Genomic DNA, 15,020 nt, shown 5'->3' with positions numbered 1-15,020 from the left:
TTTGTCAAAACAATATTACTTCCATTTTTGTTTTAGTAATCACATCTGCTGGAAAGTAAGACACAAGGAAACCATCCACATGTTTAATTAATTATACAACTAAAATTGTTATAACTTTCCTATTTTATTTGCTTTCACACACAGTGATATACTAATGTACAAATTTAAAGAAAGACTTAAGAATTGTGAAAGACAACAAAAGCACTAAGCCAACACTAAAATCACCATCATACATTTTGAAAAGAGTTAAATTAAGAGGTATTTACAATATCTTATTTCTGGTATAATATATTCAGCTTTTTAATTAAAATATACCTTTTTGAATACACAGTATCAAAAGCCTCATGTCATCGCTTCTTCAATGAGCTTAAGATGGATGCTGAGTCCAGGGAATTAACACAACTAAGGCATTCATTTCACTGTCTTAAACATAACCAATGGATCGAAGCTCAAAGCGTGTGTGTGTGTGTGCTCAACCAAAGAGCAGATAGTCTCGCTGTAATAAGTGATTTACAAAAACCACGTCATTAATCGGAGCAACTATAAGATTAACCACACGACGGTTGGCGGTGAACTTTAAAAATGGCTGACAGAGGTAGCTCAGCAGCCTGCCAGAAGAGGTCTCCAAGCCTCATTGGCTGACGTAATTATCCATCCCTGGCAAACATCAGTAGTCACAAAGAGAAAGCTTTGCTCTAATTAAATTGAAAGCACTTTGTCATTTGGCCGACTATTGTGTTATAGATTCTGCATTTTTGACACAAAACGTGAAGGCGAAAACTAAAAGTCAGAGTAGCTGGTGCTGGATCCCCTAAAAGAATGGTCCTCGGTCCCCATGCTGAGTGGTCTAGGTAACTTGACATTAAGGCCCAATCCCATTTCTACCCCTTACCCCTCCCCATTACCTCTTCAAAACAAGGGGGAGGGGTAAGGGGTAGAAATGGGATTGGGCCTAAGGGTCACAAGGTTCCCTGACCCAGGCTTAGGGTCCCTATAAACCCTGACTCAGGCTTAGGGGTCTAGGATACTTTAACCCAGGCTCCGGGTCGCTAGGTATCCGCAGCCAGGCACCGGGGGGGGGGGGGGGGGGGGGAAACCGGGGAGCTTGAGAAGCCAACATCAATAGGAATACAAAAGGGAAATCAGTAACATAAAATACAACTGCTTAATGCCTACCCCCCCTCCCCCGCCCCACGACGAAGAGCGGGAAAACAGACCAACCTCCTGCTCCACTCGCCCATAGGAACACACAGCATAATATTACACACAAACAGTGGAAGGACTCTCCCTTTCGCTGGAATATACAGTTTCCCAACTGTCTTCTTTTTTTTTCCCCAAGTCATACCATTTAGGTCATAGAAAACATTAAAAAAGAATGAGCTAAGACTTAAAATTAATATGTATATATTAAAATACAGTACAGCAATATTTAGTGTCAATAAATGCCATATATGTCTTCAGCATTTCCCACATATATCTGTTGACCATTGACTTAAGGCAGACGTTCTTTTAAGACCAAAACCACCTGTTTTTTTGGGCCATTTTTAGCAATACCAGAATATTTAAAGCTAGGATATGCAATCTGATTTTCAGAAGCATTTTTTGTATTATTGTTTGAATCATGTTTACATCCCGACAATCAATAAATCAAATGCTCGGACAAAAAAAGTGCGAGATCTGATATCTGTTGCTGGCCTGTCCAATCAGATGATTCGGTCTGAATGAACTGATTGGAAGGCTTGTCGTCTATCTACTTATACCCCAGGCAGCTGTGATCAGACTACACCACCGGCCTGATGACTGGTACCTGATGGGGCTCTGACTCTAGGGGCTGAGCTAACATTCATAAGTTATGAGTTCCTCATATATCTATGTATCTATTATACATCAGGATCGGTTTGATTAGAAGTGTAGGATATCGGTTATTGTTGGCATTTGCCTGGGTTTCAATAAACTTGGCATACGTGTCTTTCTATGCAACGTGCAACTCATCAAGTTGACCTGAAGTAAATTACAGCAAGATGTATATTATTCACTGATTGCTCTCCTGATGACGCTAATTCTGTCAGAATTTTGGTTTCCGAAATATGCTCGAACACTTCGGAATCTGACAGAACTTTTTGTGAAACATGGTTGATCCGTTTGGAATATGTCGGAACTGTTCCAAAATATGTCGGGGAACTGTTCGGACCGGTCCCCCGAAATTGACTTAAAAACATCGGCAAAAACACGCAAAAGCTTCCCGGTCAAACCGAGACGGATTGGCTTGTTGTCACGCAAGGAAAAGTCGCTGACTTGGAAAACCAGCATGTGAGTGTGTGTGTGTGTGTGTGTGTGTGTGTGTGTTTGTGAACTCCTTCTGTATATCCGTGCTTTGTATGTGTTATGTGTGTATGCACGTGTGTGTTTACGTGTTTCGTGTGTTACAGGTTTTGTGTGTGTGTTTGTTTGTTTGTTTGTTTGTTTTCCTTTAGGGTGCGTTCGCCTCAGAACTCGTCGTCGGAGCTCAGCAGCAGGGTCTTCTCGTTGTCGGCCCGGGCGCTGACGTTGCTATGGCTACGGGAGAGGGACGGCCCCCCCGTCTGCTCCAGCGTGGACTGCTGCGTGTACTGCTGGTAGGCCGGGGAGAAGTTGTGGATGGCGTCCTGCACCATGTCCCCCGGGTTCATGGTCTCCTTCAGGCTGCTGGAGATGCTCTTCATGGGGGCGCAGCGACCTGCGGGGGGGGGGGGGGGGGGGAAGAGTTAGTCAATATGAAGGCAAAGGAGGGTCAGAGGGATGTCAACACACCAGGTCCCGCTTCAATTCACCCCTATGCCCTATTCAGGTGGTTCTCAAATGGGGGTATGTATGTGTACCCCATGGGGTACTTTGGAGTTCTGCAGGGGGTACTCAGGCACATGCATCTAACTAAATTGTGAGTATTTGCACCCTTTTAATGTTAATGTTTACACTGCCAAATAAAACTAAATTATTTATGTTTTATTTTATTTTGTGTCGGTTAAGGAGCTATTCTAGTAGGGCTGGGTAAAAACATCGATTCATCAATGCACTGCAATTTATTTGTTCTCGATTAAATTTCGATTCAGAATTTATTTGAAATCGAATATTTCCATAAAAAAAAAGAGAAAACGAAGCAAACTGAGTCATTGTAATCTAGAAGCGAGTATGCCTAAATGTACATGCCGTTTTACATTTGTCAATGTTATGATTATAACTTTTATGCTGCAAGTTTAGCTCGGGAACAATACTATACAATGGTGTATTCCATTTGTGCTAGTTAAAGCACAATGAAATGGTTAATTCAATTTGAAATGGTTCATTCTAAATAATATTTGGGTACTTTTGTCATCTGCACGTATTATTGAATCGATATTGAAGCAATTGGATCAATATCAAATTGAATCGAATCGTTATCGAATCTATTCAAGACCTAAAGAATCTAATTTAATTGAATTGTGAGGTACCTGGCAATACCCAGCCCTATATTCTATTACACTACTCTGGTACACCAGTAGAAAATGTTTGACAACCACAGCCCTATACGGTCTAGGTCACAACGTCACAACTTAAGTTAAGTCTGATATTATGTTGTTCCATAATAAGTATATTTAAGTCTTGAATCTAGGACTTAACCCTTTGAGGGCATTTTAATAAGATGGTAGGCAAGACCATCAATAGCAGTTTACAGGAGACATGGTAGTGAAGTACTGGTCTGCTGACATCCCAGGGGGAGGGAGGGAGGGAGACGGCTTTATGAACCGAGCAGGGTGGAGAGGTGAGAGAATGATGACGGTGAGAAGAACGGACTGAATGATGTTCACGCAGGCGATGTCAAAACTCCATCCTGTGTCGGCAAACCATTTGGTAGCAAAATAATATATGAAGTTCGCCGGCGGTTATGGATTTAAAATCATATTCACGTCACGGATGGAAGATAAGTTCCTTCTCAGGCAAATGACGAAGCCATACCCTTTAACGAGCCCCCATTCTACCACAAGGTGTGGTGTTGATTAGCCACGACAAGCCGTTTCAGAATCAACCCATTAGTGACATCACAAGTGTAATGGCTTGTCATGAAAAGGCTAATCAATATCACAGCAGGTGGTAAAAACAGATGCACTATAAAACAGCCAAACAGACACAAGACAGGTACAAGACGAATAAGTGAAGGAAGAGGGTCGCAGTGCCATTAGCAGCACTGTTAGCCGCATTAGCAGCTATCAGAAAACCTACCGTACTGTCCATAGTTAGGGAAGGAACCTGAGAGTGCAGCACAGAGGGGGAGCAGAAACACAGAACAGAGGAGTCAGACAGAGAGAGAGACAGATAGACAGAGACAGAGAGAGAGAGAGAGAGAGACAGAGACAGAGACAGAGAGAGAGAGAGACAGAGAGAGAGAGACAGAGAGAGAGATGGATAGAGGGGGAGGAGGGAAAGAGGACATGGCAGAGACAACAGAGGAGAGTAACGATGATGAAGAGAACTGACAGAGAGTTAGTGCAAAGAGGGACTGCAGGTAGAGCAGTTAACCAGTTCGTAAGAAAGACACACAGTCTGTGTCTGTGTGTGTGTTTACAGAGGAAAACAAACATATAAGCATGCGACAAAATATTTTATAATATATATATATAAATATTTTTTAGTTAATGTCAGGTGACACTGGGTCACACCAGGTGAGACTAGGTTATCCTAGGTGAAGCCAGATGAGACCAGGCGAGGCTCTGTACCGTAGGCGTCCAGCCTCTTGTCCATGTACACCTTGTAGGTGAAGGCGTGGCGCAGTGCCACCGAGGCGAAGAACATCTCGATGCAGATGATGAAGTTCTGGTAACCGGCGGCGACCGTTCCCTCGCCCACCGACACCTCGGCCGAGCTGATCTGAGGGATGGCCCCGCACTTCTCCAGGATGGCCAGCAGCATGCCTAGAGGGGGGGGGGGAAGAAAGAAAGAAAGAAAGAAAGAAAGAAAGAAAGAAAGAAAGAAAGAAAGAGTTTCAGTGTAAGGTCTCCATTTTGGAGTTTGTGTTTGGAAGAATAACTTCTGAGATAATGCATGTATTTGGAGGTGCATTGTGTGCGTTTGGTGGGTGTATTTACTAGAGGTAGTGAGACTATGTATGATCCATGTGTACATGAACCCAGTGAAGGTGCTTGAGAGTCAGGCCCTCACCCTGCCAGAAGGAGAGGAAGATGACCGACTTGACCATGAAGAACTTGAGCATGGGGTTGTACGGCACCAGGAGGTCGCGCGCCGCGAAGTAGAACAGGAACAGGGCGTACAGCGACAGGCTCACCGAGATGTTGTACACGATGGTGATGTACAGGTAACCGCTGGCAACACTGGGGGAGGAGGGGAGAGGGTGAGTGGCTCTCCACGGAGTGAATCTGGTCATGCCTTAGAGTTGGTCTGAATGGACGGACTACATTTACATTTAGGTTTAGCAATAAAAAAAACAATATATGGCTGTCAGTACAGTACAGATGTTCATAGAACCAAGTGCCAAGCACTAACAATGACCAGGTTAACCCATTCCCCATACACAACAAAGATAGCTAGGAGAAGATGCTACACAATGCTAGGTACAATTTTTGTGTGCCAGGACGTACAACAAACATCAAGTACTGCTACAACTACTACACTACAAAGGCATGAACTATTGGATCATCTTAATTACAGGTTTGATTTCAGAAGGTGTGGTTGCAACAAACATAAACAGAACAGTCTAGAAGGAGCTAGCTAGGGTTAACTCTATTCCTGAGTTTTGTTAAAGGCGATTCTCGAAGGGAACGACCTCAAAGAATTGCACGTCATGCACTTAATGGTCAGAGTGAGTCAATACAGGAGCTTCTGAGGAGTGTTTGGTCAGCAGAGAGAGAGGGAGCAGCCACAGACTGAACACTGAGTGAATACTCAGACTGTAACATCAACGATTATGGCATTGGTTCATGAAATAACAAGTACACAGATGTGCTTTATCAATTCAAGATGGGAAATGTGTGTGAAAAGACCAATATAGTAAAAAAAAACAACACTAGTAGAAAAACATGTCATTTTAAAAGGTAAAAATGTTTCTAATGAAAGAAATATAATTTTGGTAATCATGTCAACAGTGCCAAACAAAGATCGGAACACAAAAGCGTATTATTAAGATGATGATGATGATGATGATGATGATGGTGTGCCGGTGAAGTTCTATGAATTCACTCCTGCTCCTCCAGCAGTAGAGGCTCATGGGTCAGAACCGTTGCCACGGCAACGGTTCTGACCCATGAGCCTCTACTGCTGGAGGAGCAGGTGTTCTTTACTAAACCAGGAGTCCGTTCCGGTACGTACTTGAAGTCCCCGTCCCGGTACTTCCCGAAGGCCTGCAGGACGACGGTGATCACGGCCATCAGGGGCTTCACCACGCAGAACTGCAGCGTGGCCTGCAGGGGGCGACAGAGAGCGGCGGGGGAAAGAAGAGAGTCAGGGGGGAGAACGCTTACATGGCGTCAAACTCGACCAATGAGCCTGAAAACACTCAGAGCAGAGCTTTCGCCATCGGAGAGGAGCTAGTGCTGCGGTGAACCGGTGGACCGGGCTCAGATGTGAGCAGGTAGAGCAGGGAAACACAGATACGCGCGCACCTGTTTACAGAAGCGCAGGAAGCCGATGGAGTAGGTCCGCCCCCACAGACAGCAGGTCCCGTACACACAGCTGGACCTGGGGAGCACAGAGTCTTAGTACGGCACAGTTATTTTGTTAAATGCAGCCATCGTTGTTATTATAAAGTCAGCTCAAAGCATTGAGTAAAACAGTTAACGAGTTTGAAGCAGAGATAAAGTGTTAAAAACAGTCAACGAGTATAAAGCAGTGATGGAGTGTAAAGGGTATACAGTGGCGTGAACAACAGTTGATTTGAGTTCATTTATTGCAGAGCGAGTCACGTAAACTGGAGCAGGAAGTTAACTGAAGAGGACAAAGGGTCAGACTGACTCGATGGGTTTCCCACGGATCTCGGCCATGATGGCGCTCTCTCCGCCGAGGTACTCGTAGCACAGGCTGAGGAAGTTGTAGATGACGAATGCTGGGGACACAGAGAGAGTGAGGAGACAGTTAGACACAGAGTCGTAGTAAATCAGGCTTTGAGTCATATCTAAAGCCTTACTTGCAATGATGAACTCATGGTTTGATTGATTCACACCATGACTCGATTTAACATTAGATATGAATCTAAAGACTGATAGATATTAGATATTGAACTTTAGATTAATATCTAAAGTCTTCCCTTTCTTTCGCATCATATATGTTTCGACCAATCATGTCTTTGGGGGCGGGGATATGTAGAGCTTGATCTGCTATTAATACAAGACAAACTCAGCCAGCAGTAAACTGTAAAAAAGTGACTATTGACCACTTCCTCCCCGCAATAGGAAACTAGGTCGTGTTTGGTTCCAGCCAAGAATCTGTGCCCCAGAAGTTGTTTAAAGATTTAGTTTAAACCGGAATCAGAGCCAAACTTGAGTCATCGTGTGATCAAACCAAACCATGAGTTCATCATCGCATGCATCACTGGAAATCTAACCCCCAACCGTGCACTAGATAATGCCATGCCCCAGGAGCCATGCCACACATAAGACAAGTGGTTACGTAAGAGACAGTATATTATTAATTAGCGTGATCAACATCCAGCATTCCCACACAACATTAATAACTGAACACAACAGATTACTGAAACGTAGCTAATGAAAGGTTCAGCATCTCAGCCTACAGGTTTCATCTCAAGGTGCACAAAACCCAACACCCAACTTTATAAAGCCGGCCAACGATAGAAAGTGTGTGATTCTGCCTGAGAGTATTGAGCGTGTGAACAACTGAAACATAGCGCCTTCTCTCTAAGAACCTAAGCACGTTGCGTCAGCACAGAGTCAGGAAAAGTTCACAGACCAAAGAATCATCACAAGTACTTTACAAACTGTGTTTCCACAAACACAGAGTGCTTCCTCTGATGTTTATATTCACGTCAGGCGTGCTTACACTGAACGCCCTGAGGAAGGATCGGCAGAAGGAAGTCATGTTAACAAATTATATCGTTTACGGATGTTTGAGTGAAGCCAGGAGAGACGGTGGCACAGGATTGATACCCCCAGACCGATACTGGTCTCAGATGCTTTAAATGGGATGATACCATGCCACCAGGTGTGAGTGTGATTAGCCATTAGTCTAGTGACATCTGTAGCGGGCGTGTCCACCTAGATATATACTGGATAGATCCGTCCACCAGCCTACCCATTGGACTACAGCAAACGTTGCTTATCTATCCTTCATACATATAAGTTGACACGCCCACTTATGATATGGGCGTGGTTTAAAAAGGGCTTGTAACGGCTGATCACACTCACACCTGGTGGCGTGGTACCGCCCCTTTAAGAAGGTTCCCCAGCGCTCCTTACCCTCGTAGCAGTCGCGCACCGTGTCGAAGTACACGTAGTACTCCTCGTTGGTGAAGAAGAGGAGGCTGAGCCAGGAGTCGAAGGCATAGATCGGCACGATGAAGAGGATGCGCACGATGTGGCGCTGCTCGTTGGGCGAGCTGTAGTACCGCAGGTGCATGTAGATCTGAGAGAGAGAGAGAGAGAGAGAGAGAGAGAGAGAATTGAGATTGTGGTTAACCCTGCCTTATCAACTAAAGAGGCCAAATCATGGGCTGACACAGACAACAACGGAGGTGTCTGTGTGTCAATCTGACCCTTGAGGTTCAGTCGATCTATATTTCACCTCATGTACAAAGTCATGGATCAGCTTTCAAAACAAACACACACACACGCAACCACACACCGCAAAGTGTGTGAATGCCACCTCACAGGGAGGGTTAGTTGCTAGGCAACACCAGGCCGCCTCTCCCCACCCATCTCCATGTGATATCATGGCAGCACCTGTTGCCACGGCGACGCAGGGCTTATCCTTGGGCCTCTTTTGTTTGTGACATAGACACACACACACACACACACACTAATAATACTCATAAACACACAATAGTGGAAGCTCAGAGATGCAGCTCAGCTGAGCGTTCTTACATAACAGTCAACACACAAAGGTGATGGAGGAACGATGTAAACACACTAAACACACTGAATCACGTTTTTCCTGACGAAGGCAAATCAATTCCAATAATCGGTGGTGAACTGAACAAGATAACGTGCCTTTGTTTTGATTAATCGACCCTTTAGTGCAGTCTTTGGTTGGGTTTGGTTTTTAGAGGAGCTGGAAAGGGAGGGTTAAATATGAGGGGGGGAATGACACTGACGCCGGGATTCCACCGGACGCGTTACGGCAGCGGAGCGCTGCCTTGCGAGCCAGCCGTGTTCACGCGAGATCACGCGATAATCCTAAACCTAATGTACCCACCTTCCACTCCAAAAACGACTGCAATCAAATGCCACGCTTTGGTACATGAATGACTTCATGTTGCTGAACTTCGACAATGAGTCTCTCGTCGTCCATGTTGCTGACCCTCTGAGACCCTTCGATTGATTGACTGCTGACCTCGTGCCACCGGTCATGACGTAATAATGTTGATGTGAAGTTGTGATAGGCTACATGAGCTGAGCTTATTTAAAAAATTGACCGGATGCTCTATGGCTTTTACTTTTTCACTTCCTGCCCGGCTCGATCGGCTCTGTTGAAATTGACGCGGTTCAGCACAGGCTCACGTCAAAATTAGAAATGCTACGGAATGATAGCGCTGCGGAACGGCGAGCCGCTCCTGGGACACTGCTGAGACGTTCTGCAGCCGCGCCCGGTGGAAATGGTCTCATTGATTAGAGTGGAAGCTATCTGCTGCGCTGACCGCGAGACGTGCCGCGGCCGTAACGCGTCCGGTGGAATCGGGCCGTGAGAGTGTGTGTGGAGGATGGCTGGTTGAAGTAGCCTCACCTGGCCGAGTCTGATTGGACTCTGGGGTTGGGTGAGGCTGCACACCTGTTTCCCATTGAGTAATCAGTGTGCAAAGGTTCAGCCAGCCATCACTGCACAGTGCACACACTCAGAAAAAAGTTTTCCTCAATGACTTTATGGCCATGTATCATTAACTAAAAACGTCACCATCAAATGGTCTCCACACCACCACTCGTGTGTTAAAAGTTAGCAAAATAAGTAAAATAAAGTCACCACGGTGGAGTGTGGCATATAGCAGGGACATTGCTACAGACATTAAGCATGAGAGGCCGCAGGTTAAAGGGACACTGTAAAAATTACTCCCAACTAGTGGTACAATTGTATATTGCATTCAAACTAATAGTGCTCGCTTGTTCAAAAACTACGGTGGGCAGTATGTGCCAAGAAGCTGTGTCATGACATCAAATACTACCTCATCGAGTCATTCGAGTGATGATGAGGTTCGTTATTTCAAACAAATTTTAAACTGCATTGAATCATTAGTGTAAGCTAATGATGTATGAGTAATTACCCCTCGAGCAAGATAGTGAATTATTTCAGTCATCATTCACGCTGGCTCAGAGTGAAAACGCGTTTGCATTTCCTGTACCACGTAGTGCTTTTTGTCCCTCTCGGCAGTTCATAGACCGGAAGAACATGGAAGCCTCCATGAAGCTTACCCGTCCTATGTAACTACATATTAATTATTCTTCGCTCAGGAGGATAAGTGCGATTTTTGGCAGAGATAATTTTACACCAATGAGGACTTATTTATGAATGAATACGTTGATTTGAGGTAATAAATGACTTAAAATGTTACACAGTGTCCCTTTAAGGTAATCAACGCATGTGGGTCTATAACTATCTATCCCTGATAACGGGTGAGATTAAAGTCAAACTAAGAAATGAGCTTGAGCTGTGAGACCAATGTTAAACGGATAGATATTAAAAGACAGATGTTAAACAAATGTTACCAGGAGAGTTTGGGGTCTTAAACATTTTTTGGTCACAGGCGGGTTTTAATTTACGTGTTAAACTAAGTGTTACCTGCTGAGTGGGTTTTAAACTAATATTCCCAGGTGACAAATGAGTTTGAGGTTTTAAACTAACGTAACCAGTTGAGTGACGTTACCTGGTGACAGGTGAGTTTCAGGTGTTACCTGGTGACAGGTGAGTGACGTCACCGGGACAGGTGAGTTTGAGGTGTTACCTGGTAAAAGGTGAGTCTGAGGTGTTACCTGGTGACAGCTAGCCTGGCTAACGCCAGACCTCATCTCAATCTACAGTGAGAAGAGGTCTGGGAACCACACATTAATTTTCTTGTATTTGAGGCGTGGTTTACGATTGCCCGGAGCCATTTAATGGGCGCTACAAATGTCTATCATATGAGTCTGTACGTAGCTCATAGCCAATCGTATCAATTATACCAGATGACGTATGCAGAGCGACAGAAATTCGATGAGGAAGAAGACAATGAGTGTGTCGCATAGACGTCGTCATCGTCTTGCCGTCCCTCCCCGTTCTGTGATTGGTTCCCTATCTCAGGCGAAGATCGGATCCATGGAATCCAGGCTGCCTAGCAGCGCGAAATGAAATCGCGCGCAAGGCAGCATGGGTATAGCCAGGCTAGGTGACAGCTGAGTCTGAGGTGTTAGTGTCCGTTGCCTGATGGCAGGCGAGTCTGAGGTGTTACCTGGTGACAGGTGAGTCTGAGGTGTCACCTGGTGACAGGTGAGTCTGAGGTGTCACCTGGTGACAGGTGAGTCTGAGGTGTTACCTGGTGACAGGTGAGTCTGAGGTGTCACCTGGTGGCAGGTGAGTCTGAGGTGTTACCTGGTGGCAGGTGAGGAGCAGGGCGGTCCACACGAATACGCCGGAGATGGTCTGGGCCGCGGAGGTCATGAGGAAGATCGGGTCGGTGGGCATCACCAAGAGGGTCTCAGGGACGGGAGAGGAGATGGGACCCCCCAGGGTGGCCATGGTGGGGGCCCCGGGAACCGGTCCCACTGGAGGACCACGGCTCGACTGGCCGGTCAGGGCCATGTCTCGCCGCCAGAGACGACTCATCTGTGGGGAAGAAAGAGAGAAAGAGGAGCGTTCAGTACTCGGAGACCTTTAGGATCCACCATGGTGTCTGTCCATCATGGCACCCAATGCACTCCTATCCATCCCTGGAAGAAGGGGTCCCTCTTACTGCGTCCCTTCTCAAGGTTTGCACTGTTAATGAGGGAGGTCTTCCTCGCCCTTTGGGGGGCTAGGGTTAGGGGGTGGCTAATTTGTCGGGCCCTTGAAGTCGGACCGTAACTGCAAGGGCTATAGAAATAAACCTGACCCCAAAATACCGGAAAAAAGCTGACATTAAGAACCATCATTGAAATGGATCAAATGTAGCACAAATCACAATATGTTTATTGACGTGTGTGTGTGTGTGTGTGTGTGTGTGTGTGTGTGTGTGTGTGTGTCCTTTCAGACTGTAACTGATAATACATGATAATGTGTCGTGAACAGTTGCGGGTCTTTATTTGGCCACCATCGTACATTTTATGAGGCGTGGGATTTTTCTCTGAAAACTATCTAGCTTCAGTAGCTTAGAGTAGAAGGCCGATCAGCTGCTTTGTGGTTTGTTTTCAAATCCCAAAGGACAAATGAGGGCAGCTGCAACAACTGCAGGAAATGGAGACGTCTCATCAAAGATGGAGAAAATATAGAGAACACAGGAATAGGAGCAGAAAGAGCTGCTGACCCAAATTCTGCTCCTCTATTTTTGGTTGAAGAATACTGTTAAAGAAAGAGTAGGAGGACAATACGGTTGAGAAGGAGAAAGGGAGGAGAGCCTTGAGGACGAGACAGACGCGAGGAGGAGGAGAGCATGAGGAGATCACGGAGGAGGAGAGGTAAGAGAATAGAGAGAGGAGATCAGGGAGAAGGAGAGAGGAGAGAACAGGGAATAGGACCAGGAGAAAGGAGGGGATGATGACCGAAGAGAGCAGGCGGGGAAGAAGTTAATGAGTAGCAGTAGAAAAGGTTAGCAAGAGGAGAGGGAGTAGGAGAGCAGGAGGAGCCAAGAAAAACCTGACAGGGTACAGCCACCGCTGCCGCCTCCTCCACCCACCATTACCACCACCAGGCTTGCGTGGGACCCAAGGCCTGAAGCATCCCTGCTGCTAACCATCTTCCTCTATGTAACAGATCCTATCTCAGAGAGCCATGGCACCCAGTCAGAATATACATGCTGACATTTGATGTAAACAAGCAAGATCACACACACACACACCTCACTCAGCCACTATCTCCGTCTTCCTCTTTGTCAAATCATTCAGAGTGAAAACAACATCCCCTGCCCGTCTCGCTGTCCTCTACATAAAGATGACACACACCCTGCACATGCTCAGCCATGACTCACTGCTTCCGGAAGCTGATTGGCTCCTTGGCGATGGCGCACCACTAAACACATCTTGGGGAACATTGGCTGACATGAACACAGGTTGATTCAGGAACGAGATAAAGGCAACACTGAAGACAGGTGATTAAACACTTTCTCTGAAGAAAACCTTGGCTGACCGTGAATCAACAGGAAACGCAGAGCTAATGCATATCACCTTATGGATAGATGACAATACAATATCCACATTATACCTTATGGATGGGATTTTAATATGTCCACACTAATGCATTACTCATCTAAACATAAGACCTAGGATATTGATGCTACTACAGCTAGGCTGAAACCACATGTACTGCTGAATCAGGGTCTGAAACGCCATTCATTTCACTGAAGTAAAGCAGCTCGAGTTCTCAAACATATGCTGCTCCATTTGGCCGAGAGATAGCTCATACAGAACACACAAACATATTTTATAACAATATAATAACATAATAATGACGATAGATCAATGGCAAAAAGATCGTTCCACATGCCATTGTAAATCGGGTCAAGAAGGGAGAAGGAGGAGATGAGACGAGGGGTAGAGAAGATTGGCAGATTGGGCTGATCGCCGCTGTTGACAACGGCTGAACGTCTGCTTCTCAACATCCATTGTGCGGTGACCTGTCTCCTCCCCACAGCAGCTGTCCTCCAGCGGCTGCAGGCGTGAGATGCCCTCACACAAAGAACCAGACACACGGGCCAATGATTCCTCATGAAACCCCAGCCAACGGCCCTATCTGATGATCCACCCGATCGGAGATACAGGCAGCTTGACTAGCGTTATTTCCCCTGTAAACATCTCCCAATGATGAGCAAGAGTTCTACATCAGCCCTGCCCTGCATGCCACCTGCGACCATTCGCTTATTGTGTGTGTGTGTGTGTGTGTGTGTGTGTGTGTGTGTGTGTGTGTGTGTCGCAACAACATGCGTGATTCAAATTGAGAATACACCACAATAGCCTGTTGTTGTGAGGACATGGTTATATGGTGTACTGGGTAGTCTTACCTGCTGTGTGGAGGCTGGGTCTGAAGAGGCTTCAGAGGATGGAGCATCAACCGGTCTGATGGGGGGACTGCACCACTCCCAAGTGAGGATTCAGACCAGACACACGCAGGAGGTCCGCAGGCTACACCCCAGTTACAAACAGCATGTTTTCCTCCACCTTCTTCTTCGAGGTGTTGTTAATGCGGTTCTCCCCCGTGCTAACGAGGCTAACGTTAGCTCCCGTGTCGGAGGGGCCACTTGCGGCTATAATGTAGTGGTCAAAAAGCTCAACAATGACCTGGACTCGATAACATGTGCACAATTCATCTACGTATCACTTCGGTTTTGTAGGAATAAATGTAAATCTGGAGATAAATCACGCGCAGTTCCCATCCGTGCCCCGCCAGGTACCGTTATCAACACACCGCAGAGGGGGACTCTCCGCTTTCCGCGCATGCGCACAACGGGGGTCTGAAATTGGGTCTTTTTAATAATTACGTCACTGAGCCGCCAGCTGGAGCACTTCGTTGTGTGCGTTGCGCCCACTCTCTCCTTCCCAATTTTCCCATCTGCCCATTGTCAACAAAAGGCTTTGACTCCACAACACAATGCGCTGCGGTTTGTGTCATGATTCTAATTCAGCATGGTTTTGTGCCATCATCCAAATGCGCAAACAAATGTGAAATGAGAA

The 15,020-nt window shown here is 46.0% G+C and overlaps 1 protein-coding gene across 3 annotated transcripts; it reads right to left on the bottom strand.

The window, feature by feature from the left end:
- Positions 1–71: 71 nt before the first annotated feature.
- Positions 72–14,795, bottom strand: LOC132452281 (transmembrane protein 184B-like). 3 transcript variants are annotated; one of them, XM_060044826.1, is made up of 10 exons: positions 14,351–14,795; positions 11,752–11,985; positions 8,436–8,601; positions 6,979–7,069; positions 6,630–6,705; positions 6,337–6,428; positions 5,173–5,342; positions 4,731–4,925; positions 4,237–4,263; positions 72–2,716 (listed from the first exon to the last, which is right to left on the bottom strand). In XM_060044826.1, exons 2-10 carry the CDS (start codon positions 11,983–11,985, stop codon positions 2,487–2,489), a joined length of 1,281 nt encoding a protein of 426 aa, XP_059900809.1. In that variant the 5' UTR covers positions 14,351–14,795; the 3' UTR covers positions 72–2,486. The 3 variants fall into 3 exon arrangements, with proteins under 3 accessions (XP_059900809.1, XP_059900815.1, XP_059900823.1); XM_060044832.1 differs by lacking the exon at positions 4,237–4,263; XM_060044840.1 differs by lacking the exons at positions 11,752–11,985; positions 14,351–14,795 and adding an exon at positions 11,051–11,643.
- Positions 14,796–15,020: the final 225 nt, after the last annotated feature.

This window comes from Gadus macrocephalus, chromosome 2 (genome assembly GCF_031168955.1).
Source record: "Gadus macrocephalus chromosome 2, ASM3116895v1".
In the NCBI taxonomy this organism is placed as follows: Eukaryota; Metazoa; Chordata; class Actinopteri; order Gadiformes; family Gadidae; genus Gadus; species Gadus macrocephalus.
This window is presented reverse-complemented; position numbering and strand designations above follow the sequence as displayed.